The sequence below is a fragment of the Macaca fascicularis genome, chromosome 15 (genome assembly GCF_037993035.2).
Source record: "Macaca fascicularis isolate 582-1 chromosome 15, T2T-MFA8v1.1".
Classification (NCBI taxonomy): Eukaryota; Metazoa; Chordata; class Mammalia; order Primates; family Cercopithecidae; genus Macaca; species Macaca fascicularis.
The window spans coordinates 56617621-56639136 of record NC_088389.1 but is presented as its reverse complement, the minus strand read 5'-3'; the positions used below and the strand labels follow the sequence as shown (position 1 = coordinate 56639136).

The 21516-nt window shown below is 42.5% G+C and overlaps 2 protein-coding genes across 3 annotated transcripts in view; one reads left to right on the top strand and one right to left on the bottom strand.

Annotated features, from left to right (window-relative positions):
* Window positions 1-705: 705 nt before the first annotated feature.
* The window catches only part of RNF20 (ring finger protein 20), a 100773-nt gene continuing 79962 nt past the window's right edge, over window positions 706-21516 (top strand). The window contains exon 1 of the mRNA XM_065530278.1: window positions 706-998. The gene's annotated coding sequence lies outside the window, so the exon portion shown is untranslated. The remainder of the gene's footprint in view (window positions 999-21516) is intronic.
* PGAP4 (post-GPI attachment to proteins GalNAc transferase 4) lies at window positions 4554-18458 on the bottom strand. Of its 2 annotated transcripts, none has more exons than XM_005581163.4 (2): window positions 18296-18458; window positions 4554-8543 (listed from the first exon to the last, which is right to left on the bottom strand). In XM_005581163.4, exon 2 carries the CDS (start codon window positions 8464-8466, stop codon window positions 7255-7257), a length of 1212 nt encoding a protein of 403 aa, XP_005581220.1. In that variant the 5' UTR covers window positions 8467-8543; window positions 18296-18458; the 3' UTR covers window positions 4554-7254. The 2 variants fall into 2 exon arrangements, with proteins under 2 accessions (XP_005581220.1, XP_005581221.1); XM_005581164.4 differs by lacking the exon at window positions 18296-18458 and adding an exon at window positions 17324-17474.

Below are 21516 nucleotides of genomic sequence, written 5' to 3'. Positions count from 1 at the left end.
CTTAAGCCCCTGGGAGACTAGATTCTGTTACTTGCCAGTGAACGCATCCTAATGCTGCGACCATCTCTTGCACTGAAGTCAACTTGCAAAATTTACAGCACAAACTCTGCCCATGTATGAAGAGAATGTAAAAAAGCATTCCAAACATCTCTTTTGGGAAAATAAATGGATAACACCATTTTTTCTTTTCATTTGAGTTGTCCTGTCTTTGGCAAGTGAAAGCTGAAAAGCAGAATTTTCACATATAAATCAAATTTCTCCATCTCCCTCCTGGCAAGGGATAAGAAACTCTTAGCTCATACATGCTTTCTAATTAGTTAAGAATTGGATTTCAAGCCCTACTTTTACTGTTCGGTTTATTCTGCTTAGTTCATTCAGATGAGCGAATCCTTGAAGGTAAGGTTTAGGGTGTTTAGGGTAGTCAAATGGTTATGAACAATGGTTGTGAATGATGACATATTCCAGCATTTTGGAGCAGCAGCTTAGTCAGCTATCCTCAGAGCCAGTCTGAGGACTCTGGCCAATACAAGTGTGGGTTGTCTAAACCAATTAATTTTTAAAAGTAAGAATGTGTCTTTTCAGGTCTCTGGGTCCCTATGGAAACACTGACAAGAACAGGTGGAAGAAATATGTGGTCATTGGTTAAAAACTCTGCAGGGTTCAAAGAAGGGCACTCTTACATCATGTGATGGGTGAGCTGTAGTCATTCTGTGAGGGGAACTCCAGGAGACCGGATCCAACTCACAACCAGCTACAGTGAAGTTATGATATGAGAAGCACTGACTTGGCACAAGACTTGGGAAAGGCAATGAGGCAGCAGGCAAGCTTTACGGGATGACACTTACCTTGAGGGAGCAAGGACAAGTTGTGACCTTCCCAGTTCTCTCTCCATTTGCAGATCAGCAAGCTTCTGTCAGAAAGGAGGGGTGGACAATGAAACTCTTTGGGTTCAGCTTGATTGTTTTTTGAGACAGGTGTGGCAAGGGACTGCCAACAAGGTAAGTCATCTTTGGACAAGCCAAGTGCTTTGGGAGACAACCGTTTCTGAAAATAAGTGTTTGTGTCAAACATTCTCTTTGTCGGTAGGAGACTTTTTTGTTGGATCATGTCATCCTCAGAAAAGAGGTTGCAGAGAAGTTAAGGGAGATGGGATGACTTAGAGTCTCAGTGCTTTGGGGCAATTTATAGACAGCACCGTGTGATCCTGCCATCTCAGGACTTACCCCACGTTGCTAACTCCCTCACTGGGGCCAAGGTTCTGAAAGGAAGAAGGCATGTCTTATTCACTCACCTTTGAGTCTCCAGCACTGATCACAGCACCTGTCACTCAGTAGGCACTCAATAACTGTAAATTGATATGAAACATGACACGAGGTGCCTTTCACAGAACAAAAATTAATTTGTCCTAAAGGCCTCCTGGGATGCAATTTTGAATTTTAGTATGTGTCTACGTTGGGGTTAAGGTTAACGTTTAAGTGTGACAAGAAGGGGTTAGTTTGGCTGAAATAGTTCTTCCTGTGGTGTTAACTGGTAAAATGAAATATAATGTTATTCTAATCTCTTCCAAGCCTTTCCTGATTCAAACACGGAAATGTGTTTCTGCAGATTGCGGCATTTCAGCTAAAAGTTCAACGAGATTAAAAAGGAGAAAGCTTGAGTCATTTGAGTGAATATCGCAAACAGGATTTAGGTATTCATTAAGATAAGGATAAACTGCTAAATTTAGGTTTACTCATGATTAATTTGTTTGATGTATTTCCTTGCAGAATAGTACATGAACTAGATTTTGAATGTGATACAGACACACACCATTTTTTACATACATAGCTTTTAAAATTTAGATGTATTCTATGTGTACAATCCAGAAAGGAGATGAAAGCCTGCCTCCTCTTTTATAAACTTATTTGGAGGGGGAGCTACATGGAAGCCAAACTTTTGCTGAACTCCAGTTGGAAATGGATTCTGGATACACTAGGGCTGGAGAAGGTTAGGGTTGAGAAGGACTAGAGGCATTGCACAAACACATTCCTGGAAATAAATCTACACAGACTGGTTGACTTGAAAACTGGTTAACCAGAAATTTTGCCCTGTTTGGGGTAAAGCTAGAAACATTGAATCCCAAAATCTGTGAATAACATGCCTAATAGGAAAACTGAAAATTCTGTGTATTTCTTTTCCAAAATTAAATGGCAGCCAATGTTTGCAGGTAAAAAACCAAAACAAACAAACAAAAAACCACAACGGGGAATTAGATTACAGCTGTTTGCTTAAAAATTGTTAACTGATTTTGTTGTTTGTTTAATGGAAACATTTGCATTGTGCATTCCTGTTATTTGAAGAAAAATGGTGAGAATATCACAGTGCAAATGAAGAATACAAGTTTGATAGAACTAATCTAATCTACCTTAGATACACTCCTCATTTGGGAGAACTTATTTAACTGGTAATTTAATTTAGGTGGAGAGGCACTTTAATTGGAGTTGATTACTGTGGGATTTTTATATACTGTACGATGCACTGTTGAGTTACAGCACCACATGACGTAAAGTTGGGTAATTTTAAGTCACTGGATATTTTTATCCCAACTATAATAGAATTTGCTGAAAAATGCTTATTAACTGAAACTGTTTTCTAGGTTGGATACTATTTGGAAAATCTTTGGGACTATGTCAAAGATGATTGGAAATTTAATAGAGCTAGCAGACCAAAAAACAAAACAAAACAAAACAAAAAGACTTAATTTATTAGGACTGCAGTGGTGATGTGCTGTCACTTCAGGACACCCCATTGCCTGAATCGCAGCAGTGTTGCGAATCATCACTCTGCAGTGAATGGGAATTTTTGGTTTAGAATTTAACAGATTTTCCTGGTCTTTCTCCTAGCGACCGACACAGAAATATGAAAGAATATAATGATTTCAAAAAAAGCACTTACGTTAACCATTTGGGGGTGAAAATGATGAAAATGTAAAGGCAAATGATGAATTTATCAGAGAATGAAGGAACAGATAGCATATGTATGTAGGAACACAGTAGCTTTAAAATATCAGAAAGATGAGGAAAAGGACAGAGATGCCAAGTGAAGCAGAGGGTTTCTACATTTGTCATCGGCTCTTGCATGTCCCACGTTCCCTTATGTAATAGATCTTTAATGGATGCCCTACTGTCACAGAACCTTTGTAAGACCAGCCTATGCAGAATGCAAAGGAACTAAATAATGGACAGTTAATGTTCTGGCAAAGCAATTTATTATCTTGCTAGGAGCTGGTTTCTCATTGCATTTAGAATAAACTTTAAACAGCTATATCACCTTCCAGGCCTGATATGATCTGGCCCCTGCAAACTTACCTTCATGTCTTCCCACTCCCATCCTCCTTCTTCAAGCTCTAGCTACACTGGCTTTCTTTCATCCTTGGACTTTTAACACTGGTTCTTTCTGCAAGGCCTTTGCACTGCCGTGCTCTCTCTCTCTGGAATGCTTTTCCTTTGGCTGAATTTTTCCATGTAATTCAGGTCTTAGTTCAATTTTAATATCCCCCAACAGATTTCCCATGCTATCTAAAGCAGTCCATGCCCTTCCCTATCCCTAGGTCCTGCTATCACATTACCTAGTTAGATTTCCTTGAAACCTCTTGAAATTCCCTTATTTATTCTTTTGAGTTTTTTTCCCCTTCACCTTCCCCATAGAACATGAGCTCCTCAGTGTCACGGATCTTCTGTTTCGTTCATTGCTATATCCCCAACACCTAGAATAGAACATGACACATAGTGAGCAATGAATGAATGAGAAAGAGTATAAGACTCACAGTGGAACTGCCTATGAACAAAAGGAACACTGGACACAAAGAAATGGTCTAGGGAAGAAAATCAGGAAGAAGAGGAACAAAGAATGGGGTCTAGGGACTGAGAATTGGTTATAGTGCACAATTTTAGCCCCTATACAATGTTTTTTACATGCATTCCAAGCAGAGGGAATGGCACGTGCTAAGAGGAGGTCTTTCCATCATCACACACAGCTGTTTTTTACTTTGTTGTTGCTAGTGGTTTTGTTTTCAGTGTGTGTTGGGAGTTGGGGGAGGACGGGTGTGAGGGATCCCTGTGTGTTTCTCTCAGGGGAAGGCTGGGTTTTTTCTTTCAGGCTATAGGTGTTGCTGCATGTTCTTGGGTTTGTCAATGGAGCACAGACAGGAATACCACACATGGCAGCTCTGCAACTTATTCTAAGACTTTTAGACCAAGAGGCAGGAAAGAGTGAAGGAATGATCACCACATTGTACCAGGGGTATACTGGTGAGGGGTAAGATGATTTGGGTGGCAGGGGTGACCACCAATTTTTTTAACCCAGAAAAAGATGGATAAATGCTCTGACATTGCTGTGATCCAGGGATCTGTGGCCACGGTTGCTTGTGCAGGCAGCAGCCAATACTTCTGAATGGCCCTCTTGGGACTACAAAATTGTGTGGTGGGGCAGGGAGCCCATACTATTTGCTACATCAGAAAAATCCATTCATGAAAAAGAAAGACAGAGAAGAATAAAAGTCTTCTCAGAAAGCCTTAGTAAAATGGGTGCTTTTATTTTCACAGACATGTCTATGCAAATACACTCAGTCACAAGAGAGAGCTTCTTAAGCCTGATCATAATTTAAACTCTGAAAGGTGAGTGAGCCTGTTAAGAGACCTCCACCCTTCTAGTAACCTATGCCCCTTGATATGGGAGGGATATCTTAGTTCTCTCTAGCCCCTTGCTTAGGATTAAATGAGAGACTTCAGCTTTGGTGTAAAGCTGTCAGCTGCCCTAATCAAGGACAATACACAAAAATTAGACTCCTTATAAGAATAAGGGATTAAATGGAGGAAGATTTAGAAGTGGGTAGGAACAAAAGAGCAGAACTAAGCCTGCATCTGCAGAAAATGTCCAAGGACAGCTGACAGAGTTCAGCTCCATGGGGAAAGGCATGTTAGTGTGTAGGTAGAGAAACTGGACAAGTAAGGATGGCCTTAGCCTTCCATAATGGAGAAGTCAAGGGAAGGGATGACTGCATGCAATAGACAACTGAATTAGAAAGAGCAGAAATGTAAACCAGCAGTGCTTCCCTATCTTGGGCCTGGCTAGCTTAAAGTGGCTCCACTGTCATTGGTCAAAAAACTTTCATGAGGAGATCCAATCACTAATGCAACAAACTCTAATGAGTTCTAAGTTGGAGATGGTTCAGTTCTAAAGCTTGGGGGTACACAGGTCACTGGGAGAGAAGGAATGAAGGAGTGGGATCTGAACATTATAATAAGTCATCTAGTAGCTCTGATCACTTTGGACATTGCTGGGGGATACATAACAGCTCACTATAACATTACAACACATACTTATATCTGTTTGTTCCCCCAAACTAACATGACAATGTATTTCTGCCATCTTAGCTTACAGAGACATGATTTAGTCCAGGTTATACTCAGATTTTACAAAAGAGACTTTGACCACATACATATTCATAAAATTAATCTGGTTAAGAAAAAAGTGCAGGGGCTTGAAGTCAGAAGAGCTCTGTTCCCATTCTGGCTATGCTGCTGTCAGGTTTGTGAACTGGAGAGCAGTTTAGCATCTCTGGGTCTCAAATTGTTCATCTGTAGAGTGTGGGTGATCAACCTTTATGTAATCCCTCTGTGTTGAGTGGGTCTCCAGATGCGAGTTCCCTGTGGGAATTTAAAAGCAAACTGTGGCATCGAAACAAACTGGACAATTGCTTGAACTCTTTGTCATCATCCATCCTCATAAAGAAACTTGTTGGTCACTAGTCTGATAGTACTGTTAAAATACCTTTATTTGTAACTTTGGAGAAAAGTAATTTTCAGACTCTGATCTTAGAATAAGCTCATGAGGAGTCTCATTTCCAAGCTGGAGATCATTTCCAGTTTGAATGAACAATTCTTCTTTTTGGCTTGGCTGAAGGTGGCACTAGGTGAAAGCTGAGCTGCACATCCTTCAGAGGTCACAATGAAAAGTCAGTCTTTATTCTAGCATGGCTTGGTCTGGAATAGCTGGTACATAGGTGGCAGCCCCGTGCCCTATCTCATACTTTAAACAACATCACCAATATCTTTTTCTGAAATAAGCTTGAGTTGTATATGTTTATTATAGGAGAGAAAAGTTTGCCAAATGTCTTCTGTGGACTAAGCACTTGCTAGGCGTTTTACATATATTCTGCCATTTAATCCTCAAGGCAACTTTAACAGGTAAGTATTACTGCCCTCATTTTACAGGTGAAGAAATTGAGACCCAGAGTGACTATATGACCTGCCCAAGGTGGTCACATCATTAGGGCATGGCAGAGATCTGAAATAAAAGTTCAGGTCTTCTGACTTCAGTCCATGCTTTTTTTTTTTCCTATAACATCATGCTACCTAGAAGAAAAAGAAATGAGGGTAAGCAGTCAGCCAGCAAAGTCAGGAAAAATGATATGCCACTTGTAAAGAGCTCATCCACACTATATCATTCTGAAATGTCCAGTTTTCAAAGAGTCAGAGTAGTACAGAAATGTTCAATGTTAAATCACTACTCAACATAAGCAATCTGACTGTGATGGTTCAGAAGCTCTTCCAGATTTTGTCGTGCCTTAAAGTTCTCATTAACAATATCAACTATCAGTGCACTACAGATATATAGGAAATGAAAATGCCAGGTAACAGAAAAGCCAGATCACCTGCCTCCAAGATGCTGGGTACTGCACGGCTTTTATCAGTTTTTATTATACCAGGTCAAGGAAACAAATGGAATCTATCTACATGGTCCTGCCTCGTGAGGCATATATTCTAAATATACATCCATTTTCATACCCAATGAGAAAGAACTCAATTCCAAAGGATCTCACCTTTCATAAAATCCTACCCTTAAGATCCTAAAACAGTCATATCATTGTGCACAAGATTTTTGGCAGTCACAAGCTCTATCACAAAGCAGAGCTTAAAAACAGATGGAGAATATAACCAGGGTTCAAATGCACCCTCACTGGGTGGGTCAGACTGCATGAGGCAGTGTGGCTGTGTGGAGGGAGAGGTCCGGACCTGTGGCAAATTGCTGCTCCTGCCAGGAGGCTACCAAAGCCAACGCTCTTGACTTATTCATGTTCCTCAGCTGCCCCAGTGCCTATATCTCTAACAACAGCAAACAGTGAAATACCTGCAGGCAACCACGTCTAAATAAAGAGATCAATATTTGAATCTTCAAGAAGTGGCCAACTTCAGAAAGGCATTTCTTGGCACCCTAGAGGAGACTGGGATGAAAGTTGTACCGGAGACTGGAGAAGAGCCCAATGTGTTTCACGAGGTTCGGCTCCACTACATAGGCCCTCTCTCCCTTGGCCCTCAACAGCGAGTACAGTGCCATGTCCTTGCCAAAGCCCTTGTGGCAGTACACTTGGGACAGGTAGGTGAGGGTCCGGCGGGCCGCAGGTGCAGGGAAGAGCATGGCTGGGGTGCAACACTGAGAGGCAGGAACCACGCTGTACAGGGAAGGACTCAGCCGCCGCAGTTCCAGGAAATAGTGCCGACCCACCAGCTCCACCAGACCCATGCTATACAGGGAGAAGAAGAGCATTACAGGCCAGCTAAACCCTGGGCGGCTGGCAAACCTCATGTATATCCAGGTTAGTAAGGGCCCCAGCAACATGCCTACACCAACCCACTCCAGGATCCGCATGGGCTCTGGGTTGATGTAGTGCTGGAGCCTCTCGGGGTGATAGAGCTTGAGATAAAGGGCATCTCTGAGATGTGGCTCAGAGAAGCGAGCCCGCAGAAGATGCTCCAAGACTGGGAAGATCTGCTCTTCTGGAACAGCATCGTCTTCCACCATCAGGACGTAGTCTGGGTTGTAGGTCTGCAGGGATGACTCCAGGCAATAGACATAGTCCTGCTTCTCTTTCTCAAATGAGTTGGTTGAAGGGTCATCACCATAATCATCCTCAGTGCCCTCATAGCGATTGGCCACAGGGACGTACTTGGAGAGCAACTTGGCATCAAAATGGCTCACACTGCGCTCCACGTTGCACAGGAAGAGCTGGTGCCCCTCGCACTGGGGGCCACATTGCTGAAGAAGCCGGTGGAACTGGGACACCACCTGCAGGACGTAGTGGAAGCCAGGCTGTCTGTCCACGGTGATGATGGTGATCACCAGCCAGGGCCGGGGGGTGGCCTGCCAGACAATGGGCACTGAGCCATTGGCAGAGGGAAGCTCCTCAAAATAGTGGAGGGCAGCCTCGCCCTCTTTCAAGCTTTGCTGCAGGAACTCTTGGCTCATTTGGTTCAGATGCCAATGGCGCAGATAGAAGTAAGAGTGTAGAAGTCGGTGACAGGCCAGGGGGGCCAGCAGGCCAAATGTCACCACTGTTAGGATGAAGAGCTGGACAGCGGTGCTGCCCCAGGAGAGTCGCCGCAGCCTCCGGAGGAGCATGGCAGCTGGAGAGGTTGAAGTGCTCATGAGGTCAACTTTTGTTCATGTCTGGTCCCAAGAAAAAACCATTCTGGAACTCAGGCCAGAGTCATCAGAAATCAAACCTAAAGAGAGAGGAAGTAGGGAATGGTAAGGGTAAGCATTTTTTTTTTTAAACAAAAAACAAACAAACAAAAAAAACAAAGGGCCAAGAACTGAACTCAGCACATATCAAATCAGAAATTATAATTCAGGGCTCTGTGGCTTCTAGAGACTTTAAAGTATTTTCTGCAGTAAACCATTCTTTGGTCGTGTCTGCTAACAGCCTCTGGGATGTGTTTATTATTTCTATGAGTAACAAGATCTCAGTGCATCCAACCAAGTCTCCATGCCTAAAGATACTTAGTTAGGTTTACAATGTGCCAGAAAAATCTCCAGGTAGGCTGTTAGGATCATTATTCACCAGGTACACAGACAACAGGTTCTTAAAACAGGGGCAAAAAAGCAAGGCTTGGCACAAAGGAAATATACAGATTTAGAGCAAGTTCCAGCATAAGGACCCAGAAAATACTTGTTGATTAACTGTGCATATAGCAATTTCCAAAAAAAAAAAAAACTTGTCCAACAAGAGAAGGACTACTTAGGATTCTCTGAAATATCTTTGTTATTTAATGTCATTTTCCATTCATGTGTTTCTAATCTCACGCAACTATACTTAACATTGCATATTAATTTAATCCTGATTGTTCTCCCATTTTATTTTTGTAGATCATGGGAACTGATGAGAGGAAGTATCTCCCATAAGCAAGCAAACTCTAGAGCCCTAGGCTTGGGGAGGGAGGAAACATCTGGAGGAAGATCCATGAGTAGCTGTTCAATGAAGGGGGATTGGGGTAGGGAAAGGCAGAGGTGAATATGGAAGAGGCAGTTGCCCTCAGTTTGGTCCAGGAAAAAATGCTGTGTGATGTAATGATTCAGAGCATGGGCCCGAGGCCAGGCTCATGTTGGTATGAATCCTAGCTCTACCTCTCACTTGTTGGGAAGTCAGTTTACCTCTCTATATCTTATATTTCTCAGCTCTAAAATGGAAATAATAATATCTGTCTCTTAGGGTTACTGTGAATATAAAATACGTTAGAAAGCAAAATAATGCAGAGTAAAAATGCCATTAAAATCTATCCATATGTTCAAACTCATAATAATATTTCAGAAGTAAGCAGGTCTAATGTTCTGATGGAAAACAGACTACTGCCAAAAAACAGAATTAAAAGGACAAAGCCAGTCCTTTGCTAGTAGGGTCAATGCAAAACTAAATGGTGTCTGCAGTACAGAAAGTAAATCTCTTGCCTCAGAAGCATAATAAGGTTTATACACATTTGGAGGAAAACTGTGTAGTTTGTGAGTTATTGCAAAGGGAGGATTGCCCAGGAATCATATGAGGTTGCTATGGAGCAGACTCAGCCAGTGCTCTCATATCCATGTTCTCCCCTTGGGCACACAGAAAGACCTCATTTCCTAGCTTTCCTTCTCCAGGTGGAGTCACGTGACTAGGGCTTATCAGCAAAGTGACAGGGGTGACACCTGGGACAAGGTAGTTGAGAACAGATGTGCCATTTCAACTTTCTCTTTCCCTGTCTGCCAGCTGAATGGAGAGCCCTGGTGGATCTAGAGGAGGGTACAGTCACCAGATGGCAGAAGCCTGGGTCCTTGAATCCTGTACATACATATCCCAGTTTTGGGACTGCATGGAACAGATGTCCCTCCCACTGCCCATCTCCCAGTACCCTCCCAAACTAGAGTGGACTGTGTTGTGAGCAATACATAAACCACTGTGTCTAGACACCAATAATTTTTGGACTTTATTACAGCAGTTAGCCTCTACAGTTGTGTAGAATATCAAATGTCTATAGTACAGTGACATGGTAATTTCTCAAGTAGAGAAACAAGTTTCATTTCAGCCACAGAAGCAGATTGTACTATGGGACTCAAAGGTAAGACAGACAATCCTAGTACTAAGAGATCAGGATAGTACCCAAAGAGGGAACAAAGCAAAGAGAGGTTTGAATAGTATGCAACCCCAGTCTTGCTGGTTTGTGAACGTCCAGTATATTGCAGACTGGTTGCTTCTTCCTCTGCTCTGCTCAGGGCAATGGAGTTAACAAATCATGTGGTTGCACATCCACGTGGTCTCACCAGTTCCACATCACTACTAATGGAAGCCAATACAAGAATTGGGCTGAGCTCACACTCCTGCAGTATTGGCTTTGGAAAAGGAGGCATTCAAGTGGCTTTCTGCTCAGACTATTTATTATCCCTGCCTTTGCTATTACCACAAGGGAGCTGGATCAATCTAGAGGAGGGAACTAGAGACAATGAGATAGGGCAGGCAGTTTGGAAAATGCCAGGCACATAGTAAGGACTATCACTTACTATGATATGTCACAGAGGAAAGAAATGGGAACACCTAGTACTAACATCAAGATAACCTTGGGTCCCAGGGAATTTATGCTACTGGGGACAATAAAATCATTAACATCTCACATAGTCCTTCACTTTAAAATTATGTCTGTGAGACTGCTGTTCCACTGACAATAAGGAAAAGAGAGGGATTCGGTTCAGAGGACACATGGTCCCTGCCTATATTAATCAGCTTTGCTGGGGTGATTAACAGTGTCAAATCTTCATAACTTAAAGTAATAACATGTATTTCTTGCATACGGGTTTGTGGATAGCTGTGGCTCAGTTGGGGTCAGCTCCAGAATGTAGGTCAGAATTAGTTCATGCCACATGCCCCTCCTTCTAGATTTAGCTGCAGAAGAAACAGTCACCTGGGGTGTGTTCCTGTGTTGCCTGGAAGCTGCACAAGAGGCCAAGTCAAAACATGCAGGTACATTTACATCCTGGTTTCAGTGTGTCACAAATCAAGTCTACTCATCATCCATTGGCCAAAACAATGGGACAGGAAGATTTACTCCTCCCACAGAGCAGAAGGAGGGGAAAGTGAAGATTCAATAGAAAAAAAAAGCAACAGGCCGATTTCTAAATCCTGAGGAGAAAAGAAAGCATCTAGCAATCTGCTCAGAGAGTATGGAAATTTTTTTAGAATGCTCACAGGGCTTAAGACCCAGCCCCCAACCCCAATCATTACACACTGCACGAATAAGGACAGGCTTCAGTAATGATCCCAAAAATCTCAGTGGGTTATAAGAACGAGGATTTAATTCTTGCTCATATTACTTGTCCTTTATAGGTCAATTGTGCCTCTGTTGCCTGCTGTTTGTACTCTAGGACCCAGGCAGATAGAACTGTTTTTTTTGTTTTGTTTTGTTTTAACATTGCTGGTTTTGTGGTAGAGAGAAAAAAGGGGAATAGTGCACCACAAGCGGGCTCTCAAAGCTACTTCTCAAAAGTGACACAGATCACTTCCACCCACATTTCACTGACTGGAACAAGTCACATAATAACTTAAGTTCAACAGAGCAGTTATGTCATTTTCCTGCAAGAAGGGAGTGCCAAAAGATACATGGCCACACCTGAAGCCAATGACTGGAGAAATCTATGTATTCCAGGGAGAGGCAGAAAATCTACTCCAGGGAGGGGCATTTTGAACAATAATGCAATCTACCACACCCACCTAGGACACAGGAGCTGGGATCAGATCCTTTATTCAAGATTAGATGACTGCTTTGCTGAAAATCCAACCACATTGAGTTATAGAGTCATTCAGGAGTATGTTCTTGTTTATTTTTTTAAAATATTTTCTTAGAAGATTTAACCAATTGTTGCACAGTAGGCTGTGGTGTCCAATGGCACCTATAATGTATTTCACCTTACTGATCTGGTTTTAAGAAGAATGAATAGCTGGATGTGGTGGCTCAAGCCTGTAATCCCAGCACTTTAGGAGGCTGAGGCAGGTGGATGGCTTGAACCTAGGAGATTCAGACCAGCCTGGGCAACATGGCCAAACCCAGTCTCAACAAAAGATACAAAAATCAGCCAGGCATGGTAGCATGTTCCTGTAGTCCTAGCTACTCAGGAGGCTGAGGCAGAAGGATTGCCTGAGCCCCAGCAGGTTGAGGCTACAGTGAGCCACGATCGTACGACTGCACTCCAGCCTGGGTGACAGAGAAAAACCCTGTCTCAAACAAAGCAAACAAACAAACAAACAAAAAGATAAAAGATAAATAGCCTTAGGGGAACAGATATAAAAACATAGGACTTTTCACTGCTAGTTTGGGGAAGGAGTTTTTTTTTTTTTACTCCCAGCCCAGTCATAAGGGTGAGACAAGAGGGCTATGTCTATGTTACCACTCTGATTGTCTTTTTCCGGAATTCCAGTTGCCCATGATGTCACAGGCTGAGGCCCACGCTCTAGAGACACTGTGGACTGATGGCACCTCTGAGCTGACCTAATAATGACTGCACTATTACAGCTCTGATTCTACAGAACAATACATACCCAGTTCTTACCTATGCTTTGCATGTGCTCTTTGAAACACAGCCCTTCCCTAAACAGAATTCTTTACCTGTTACCATGTCTAGAGTGTAGGGCTCAGAGAAGACAGTAAAGGACACAGACTCTGAGAAATGAACATGAAGTAGGGCTTAGATGAATAAATGGAGCAACAACAACAGTTACATTCTAGTGCAACTTCTGAAAATTAAACTAAAGGATCCACGGGTGTGGGAGACACAATACCAGGGTGTGAGTCAGGGGGTAAGTGCTCAAGAATGTTCTATGTTTCCCAAATCCACTATATGAATGGCACCACCACTTTCCCAGGCAACTTAGTCTAAAACACTAGTTAGTTCTAACTTCTCACCTCCATGCACTCACTTCCTAATCCCACCTCTACAGCCTCTTTTATTATGCCTCTCTTTTCCCTTCCCCTTCCCCTTGTCAAGCCTTCCTGCCTGCCACACTCTACTTCCTCCTCAGCACCTCCAAGCCAGCTGATTGCAATAGGCTCCTAACACAGCTTCTGACCTCCAGAATGAGCAACACAAGCCAAAATATCTGGGTCCAGTTCTCGTCCTAACGCTCACTAATTCGATCAATTTGTATTAAAAAAAATCATTTATCTCTCTGAGCCTATTTTATTTCTCTGTGAAATAGGAAAATAAAAGATACTTCAGCTGGGCACAGTGGCTCACGCTGGTAATCCCAGCACTTTGGGAGGCCGATGCGGGCGGATCATGAGGTCAGGTGATTGTGACCATCCTGGCCAACATGGTGAAACCCCGTCTCTACTAAAAATACAAAAATTAGCTGGGCGTGGTGGCACGTGCCTGTAATCCCAGCTACTCAGGAGACTGAGGCAGAAGAATTGCTTGAACCAGGCAGTCAGAGGTTGCAGTGAGCCGAGATTGTGCTACTGCATTCCAGCTTGGCAACACAGTGAGACTGTGTCTCAAAAAAAAAAAAAAAAAAAAGCCATTGTGACGATGAAGAGACAATAGCTATGATAGCCCTTCGTCAGCGTAGGACACTGTGCAGATGATGGTGATGTTTTACCTGATCAGCATCCATCTGATACTCTGAAGCATAAGTCAGAACATGGCACTCTTTTCTGTAAAACTATTCAATGATTCCCCCATGACTATAGAATAAAGTTCAAATTATTTGCCAACATTCTTCACAATCCAGTTCCAACTTATCTTTCCAGCTGCATTTCTGCTCCTCACACTGTCTAACTCAACCAAGAATCAGCTCAAAAGGTACCTCTTCCAAAAGCCAACCCTGACCTCTCCAACCAGAAAGAATCTCTTTTTTCCCCTTAAGTACTGGGGCCCTTTCTATGAACTTTTCCTCCAGGGCATTCATTTGTCACTTTCTACTTCAGACTCATCTATTTATAGCTACCGCTTATTAAGGCCATACTACATATAGCATGGAATTAATCCCATTTAGTTGAAAAAACTGATGCTACCGAGTTGCAAGCAGGAAATTCAAGCACAAGGATAAATTTCAAAGCTCATGTTTTTCCATGATGCCTGTTGTCTTCCATGGCCTTGTTTATGGCCCTTGACTTATGATCTGATTGGACTTTTAAATCTCTTTTGAGTAGATTTAGGCTGATTTATCTTTGGTATCCCTCACAGACCCAGCATAGAACTATGCATAAAAGACACTTAATGCTTGTTGAGCAAATAAATAGCCTCTTTGACCTCTATGGGTCTCAGGTCCTCAGCTATAAAATTGGTAGTATCAAAGAGCTGGTCATATACTGTGTAGAGATGGACTTATTTGTAAATGTTTGTGGAGCACTTACGTGCCAGGCACTGTTCTAAGCATTTCATCTATCGATCCTCATAAAAAGCCTATGAGAAGTATGACTACTAAGCCCATTTTATACTTTAAAAAACTAAGCTTTTAAGCAGGTGGCAAAACTTGAACCCAGGCAGACTGTGTCCGGAACCCATGTTCTCAACCAATATGCACGACTGCCTGCACAAATTTGGAGCCCAGGAAAATCAACTGAAAAACCATTAGAAATGGCAATAGACTTTCAAAACATGGTTGGTACCAGAATTAATATGTAAAAATAATATATAATATACATAGCAAGTATATATACACAGGTACTATATATATGCATTACATGTTCATATCTGTACCTATATTATAATAATTGCTTTCATGTAAACAATCACCAGTGAACTAAAGGAATAAAAAATCCCAATCAAAAGGGAAAAAATAACCCAAATACCTAGAAATAAATTTCAGAAATATGCAGAATATATACATATACTACAAAATTCTACCAAAGGGTATTTAAAAAGTCATTACTAAACAGAAAAATAATGCTCAGGTGAAAAGACTTGGTACTAGAGATCCCTTTCTCCATAATTAATCTCTATATTTAACATCTGAATTTAATTTACTTCAAGAGGGAGTGGCACAGTTCAACAACTAGGCACTTTCATATAAATTGGTGCAGTTTTTGGAGGAAATGTTGGGGTGTTGGGGCAGTATCTATAAACATTTTATATGTACATCCCCTTTGACATAACGATCCTACTTCTAGGAATCTACTCAGCAGAAATGCCAACACATGCTACCAAAGATGGATGAGAAATGTTCATTGCTGTTTTGTTTGTAGTATAAAGAAAAAGACAGAAAGAGGGGGAGAGGAATGGAGGGAGAAAGGGAAGAAAGGAAGGAAGGAAGAGAAAGGAAAGAAAGAAAGAGAGAGAGAGAGAGTGAGGAAGAGGGTGGGAGGGAGAAAGGAAGAAAGGAAGAACTGCAGGCAAATGAAATACCTAGCAAAGGGAACAGATTTTTAGAGAATCATAAAAGGGTATGCTGTGAACATGTTAAGAAGAACGAGAAAGGTTTAAATATGTTGACATAAAAGAAATCCTAGCTAGGGTTGTGCTTTGGACTGAAAGTTTGTCCTCCTCCTCCCCAGCCACAATCCGTGTTATAAATCCTAATCTCCAATGTGATGGTATTCAAAGACAGGGTCTTTGGAAGGTAATCAGGTCATAAGGGTGCAGACCTCAGTAATGCATGCTCTTTATTAGTGCCCTTATAAGAAAAGACAGGAGAGATCACTTCTTTTCTCTGCTCTCTCACATGTAAACCAGGAAGAGGGCCCTCACCAAAACTTGACCACACTGGCACCCTGATCTGGAACTTCCAGCTTCCAGAAGTTTGAGAAATAAATGTGTCTGTTGTTTAAGCCACCTACTCTTTGAGAATGTGTTACAGCAGCTCAAGTAGACTAAGACCAGAAGGGAGAAATGCGAACTATATCAGTGCAAATTACAGAAAAATGTGCAGAGATATGACCATTTTATTTTTAATGTGGAGTATAATTTAGTGAAGGAGAAACGAAGGGTATGGGGACGGCAATTTCCTGTTTTGATATCTACACTTCTGCAAAGAGCATTACTTTTATAATCATAATTAAGCATTCCATTGAACACTGAGTCTTGTGTTAGACACTGGGAAGGTGAACATGACAGGGCACCTGTTAAGTCCATTTTTTTATTCGTGATTTAAATTGCTATAGCTATAACAAATTAAATTACATATGTATATCTGTTTGTGGATTTTGGCAGCTGTCTCTCCCTGCATTGTGGTGCCAGTGCCATGTCATTTTCATTATGAAAGCTTTATAACAGGTTTTACTATCTGACTAGGCAGATTCTCTCTCATTACCCAGCATCATAATTTTCTAGGCCTTTACAAATTAATTTTATTGAGGTACAGTTTACATACAATACAAGGCACCGCTTAAATATATATTTTGATGAGTTTTGTCAAATTTATATTCCCCTATAACCATCAAAATAAAAAATAGACCAAAATATCCAAAAGATCATTTGGAATTAGAACTAGTAAAAATTAACAGAAAATACTCCCTATAGTGCAACATGTGACAAAGAATTACTACTTTAATATGTAATACACATAAAGTGCTTAAAAACCAGGAAGAGAAAGATACTCCAACTGAAAAATGGGAAGAATTAACAATCAACTCACCTACAGAAATGCAAAAGGCTACTACACAGAGGAAAAAGTGTTAATTCCTACCGGTAATCAAAGACGTGCAAATTAAGACAAGATACCATTTCTTGGTCCACACTTTTGATTCAAAACTTCAAATGTGTATACATAGAGAAAATTTTAAGATATGCAGAAAATCTAAACCATCTAGAAGTTGAAGTTTTAAGTTATTTTTATTTTGTTTCTCCTTTGGAGTTTTGTTTCCAGGATGTTTTCTAATAAGGGTATCCTTACAACATTCTGATAATTCTAATAATGTTAATTTTCTCTTCTCACCTCATAAAGTACCTAGTGCAGTGCATTCTAGAAATTCAACCCTAAAGAAAAGCTATTTCCCCTTAAAAGGATTAGTTTTCTTGGAGAAACACACACAAGCACGCGCACACACACCTGCATGTATTGCTAATGGTCCGCATGGTGAGATCATCATTGGAGCCGCCCTGCGGTCCCCCGGAGAGAGCGTGGGTCCAGCAGGGGATGCGGGTCACAACGACCCTGCAGGAGCTCATGCCCCAAGACACCGTGAGCGCAGTGCGACACTGGCGACGCCCGAGCCAAGGGCCAAAAAGAGGGTGAGACACGCCCAGGTGGACCTAATTAACCCTCCCTCTTGGAAAAAGAATGGGGGACGATGTCCAGGGCACTGGATCTAGTGTCTGTCGCTGACCTTGGGCAGTCCCCGCCACGCTTAAGCCTCAGTTTCCCACCCGTAGGCCGAGCTGACGGTCTCCATCGCTGCGCTTCTTCCCTTCTGCTGTTTTTTCCCGGTGCTGGGAAGGACGCCTTCCTCTGCCCAGTCGCCCTCCCCCAGCCCTTGGCTGCGAGGTCGCCCGCAGAAACCCAACACTGCCGCCGCGCTCTCGGCGCGCCAGGCGAACCTAAGGTGTGGACGCGCTGCGAGGGTCCTCTGCTTGCGGGCGGCCATTAGGCGCCAGGCCCCTTGGCGCTTCGGCCCTGCTAGGCTCGGCGAGGGTCTTACCCAGACTGGCACGCGCCCCGCTCGCGTCCTTCTGTTGGCCTGTTGGCGCAGCTGGTGCAGGCGAGGGCCAGGGAGGCGCCCCTGCTGCACTCAACCATCCCCGCACTGACGCGGGCGCCTGCCGCGCGAGGGACCCTGCGGGACCTCGCAATCCTCCGGCAGGAAGCGGTCGGAGCTCCCGGCAGGGCCGCTAGGCAACCCGCCTGCCCGAGGCGCACTGCCAGGGGCACAGGCCCTCTGCGACGCCTCTCCCCAACCCCCAGCTGCCCTGCTTGTGCCAGCTGTGGCCACCCCTAATCCTTGTCCCCGCGCTCTGGTGTCTCTCCAGGGCTCCGACCACCGCGCCAAAAGGGCTGAGCAGATCGTGCGCAACAGAAACCTACCGGGTTGGGGCGATCAGTTCGGTCCCCTGCGCGCGCCGAGGGCCGCCTCTGGTATCGCCCAGGCTGGCTAGCTCATCCCGGTGGAGGCGCCATCGCCGGGGCCCGGAAGGAGCGGGCGCAGCGCGGTTTGGGTGTGCGCCCGAGCCTCACCTCCTCCCGCCTCGCAGCTCGGGCGCAGGGCTCCCCTTGCTCAGGCGGGCCATGTGACCCGCGAGCTGCGGAGCGATCGCGGCCCCCAAAGCCGGCTTGGGGAAAAAGGACGGCAAAAGGCGCCAACTGATGGGCAGCCAGGGAAAAGCAGGAGTCGCCCCCAAGTCACGCAAACAGGAAGCCTGTTTCTTTTGTGAGGGAACTAGAAGCCAGCATTATATTTCATCAGGTGGGTACACAGAGACTTATTCACACCAATGGAACGACATCTCTCAATGCGTGAGAAAGCTATTACTTTGGGTCTTGAATTTTTTTAGTCTTCTCAAAACCCTCAACTTAAACACAAATGGCCACGAGAGACAAAACGCCTGAGGTATGGGAAGGTATGCACATTGAGAACAATCCCGGCAAAGCAAACAGGAAAAAGATATAGAATGATCCGGGGGAGGAAAAATGTGGAGGACAAAAGAAAACGAACAGCTTCCTGCATTCCACCCTGGACTTTCCCTTCTGAATGGGTTTTCACCACACAGCTGTACGGCCTTACCCAGTGCTTCTAATCTTAGGTTTGCCTGTCTAGGCCACAGGTTAGCAACTGCAGCTTGCTGCCTGTTCTTGTACAGCCCACAAGCTAAGAATGTTTTTTTGTGACATTTCAGGGTTAAAAATGGAAGAATATTTCAGAGATATGAAAATTATATGAATTCAAAATTTGGTGATCATAAACAAAGTTTTATTGCAACATGGTCATCATTTACATATTGTCTATGGCTGCTACCATGCAAGAACAGCAGAGCTGGACAGTTGTGACAGAGACCTTATGACCCACAAAGCCTAAAATATTTACTGCCTCATTTGCCAACACTTGTTCTAAAAGGTCTGTTCAGTGGTCACAAGATAAAGCATTAAAGCCAGTAAATGCTCATATGATTTCTTCTTGTGTGAGTAAAATTGATACTAGATATTAACTTCCTTTAGAACCTTACAAACATCCACCTGAGCATCCATTCGTCTTCTACTCTTTCAGCCAGCATTTACTGAAGAATGGTTCTGACATAGTGCCAACACTATAGATGACAATGAAGTAAGAATGAGGTGTGGATCCTGCACTCAAGGAATTTGTCATTAGGAATGTCAGAAAGTCTATATGTGAGGCTGGGTAGTATGAGAGCTGGATATAGCACAGGGAAGGTAGTTTCATTTCCTGAGAGAAAAACTGGGAGTCTGATACTCCGAAATTGGAGAATTGTAACCAACCTGAGTCGAATTCAATTCATGTCATTAATTCAATTCATGTCATTGGCTCAGTTCTGGAATCTAATCTATTTACTGGCTCTGACAAATTAACTCCTCTGTGCCTCAATGTTCTCATCTATGTATTGGGAACAGTAATATTTCCCTCATAGGTTTGTTGAGAGGTTTGCATGACATAATGTATATAAAGTGCTTAGCATTCTACCTGCCAAAATATCTAGCTTTCTCTAAATGGTTGGTAGTTATTCACTTGTTTAACAAAAATTCGTTGAGTACCTATTATAATGTTCCAGGCAATGTCTGTGCTGTCCAATCTCATGGTCACTAGTCACATATAACTACTTAAATTTTAATTAATTAAAAATTAAATAAAATGTAACAATCAGTCCCTCAGTAGCACTAGCCACATTTGAAATGCTCAATATCTACATGTGGTTAGTGCTACTGTATTGTAGTACAGCTATAGAACATCCCATCATCACCGAAAGTTCTATGAGATAGTGCCTTTCTAGAGAGTAGGGATTCAGCTATGAATAAAATGAAATCTCTGCCTTTAGGGAGCTTACATTTGGGTGGACAATAGATAATAAACAAATAAATGCATACTGTATCAGGTATTGATAAATATTTTAAATAGTAAAATCAAACACTTTTGTAGTACTTTCTATGGCTGATACTGTCCTGAGTGCTTTTTATTAACTCTTAATCACTGCAATAACCCCATGAGACAGGTAAGCTAAGTAACTTACCCAAAGTCAAACTGCTAGATAGAGGAAAAGCCAAAATCCAAACCCATGAAATCTGGCTTCAGAGTTCCTTCTCTTAATCAACATATTATATTTCTTCTCAAAGCAAAGCAAAAATAGAAAAAAAAAAAAAAAGAAGAAAATAAGAGGTTAGAGACTAGTAAAGGGCACTATTACAATTATTATAGTAAACATCTTAACCTCCATGCAAGTAGGGTGTTTTATCGGTTAGGCTTGGGTCAGAAATAACACACTACAACAGGATAATGAAAAAAATCTATTCTCAAAGGTGTGGGTGAAATCAAAGAAAACCAATAAGGCACAGTGCAGTGCATACCCTAGGCTTGATACCAAGGAACTATTAGGAATCCTGGGTCTGATAAGCAAAGTAAGGAAACAGTTATTAAAACAACAAAAGAATAATTGTGAAAAGGGAGACATCCTATGGGACCTGTCACTAATAGAATGAGGCAGTGAACCTATGGTGACCCATCAGGGAAGGAGCCAGGAGAATAAATAACATAACTCTACTTTCTTCCTGCCATCTTATCTCCTGCTAGTGTCTTCCATTGGCTGAACCCAACCAGAAATCAGAGGGCAAGAGAGTCCTTGATGTAATCCATATAGCTCAAATTCACAGGACACAGAGCTGATTGGATGATCAGGAGGCATAAACAGAAGATATGCAGTAAAGTCTATTCCTTCTTGCTCTGAACATCTTCTCTTGTACTTTTTTTCATATAAAAATTGAACACACCTTTTGGGACACACAAAAAGTTCCAGTAACTGTGGTATTGAACATATCCCTGAGACGTAAAATATTAATCATTACTATTACCCTTCCTAATGGGAAGAGTGGGGATGGAGGACAAACAATATGAAATGTAACTGTTAGAATCCCTACTTCTATGGTTGGTCATGAAATTTAAGTTGGGAATCATGGCTTTCTTCTTCCACTACCCATTGCGTGTTCCCTTTCTCTCTGCCAGCACTTCACTGTATGAGCCTCTTTACAGAGTGACCCAAACTTTTTTATTTTATTTTATTATTTCTTTTTTGAGACACAGTCTC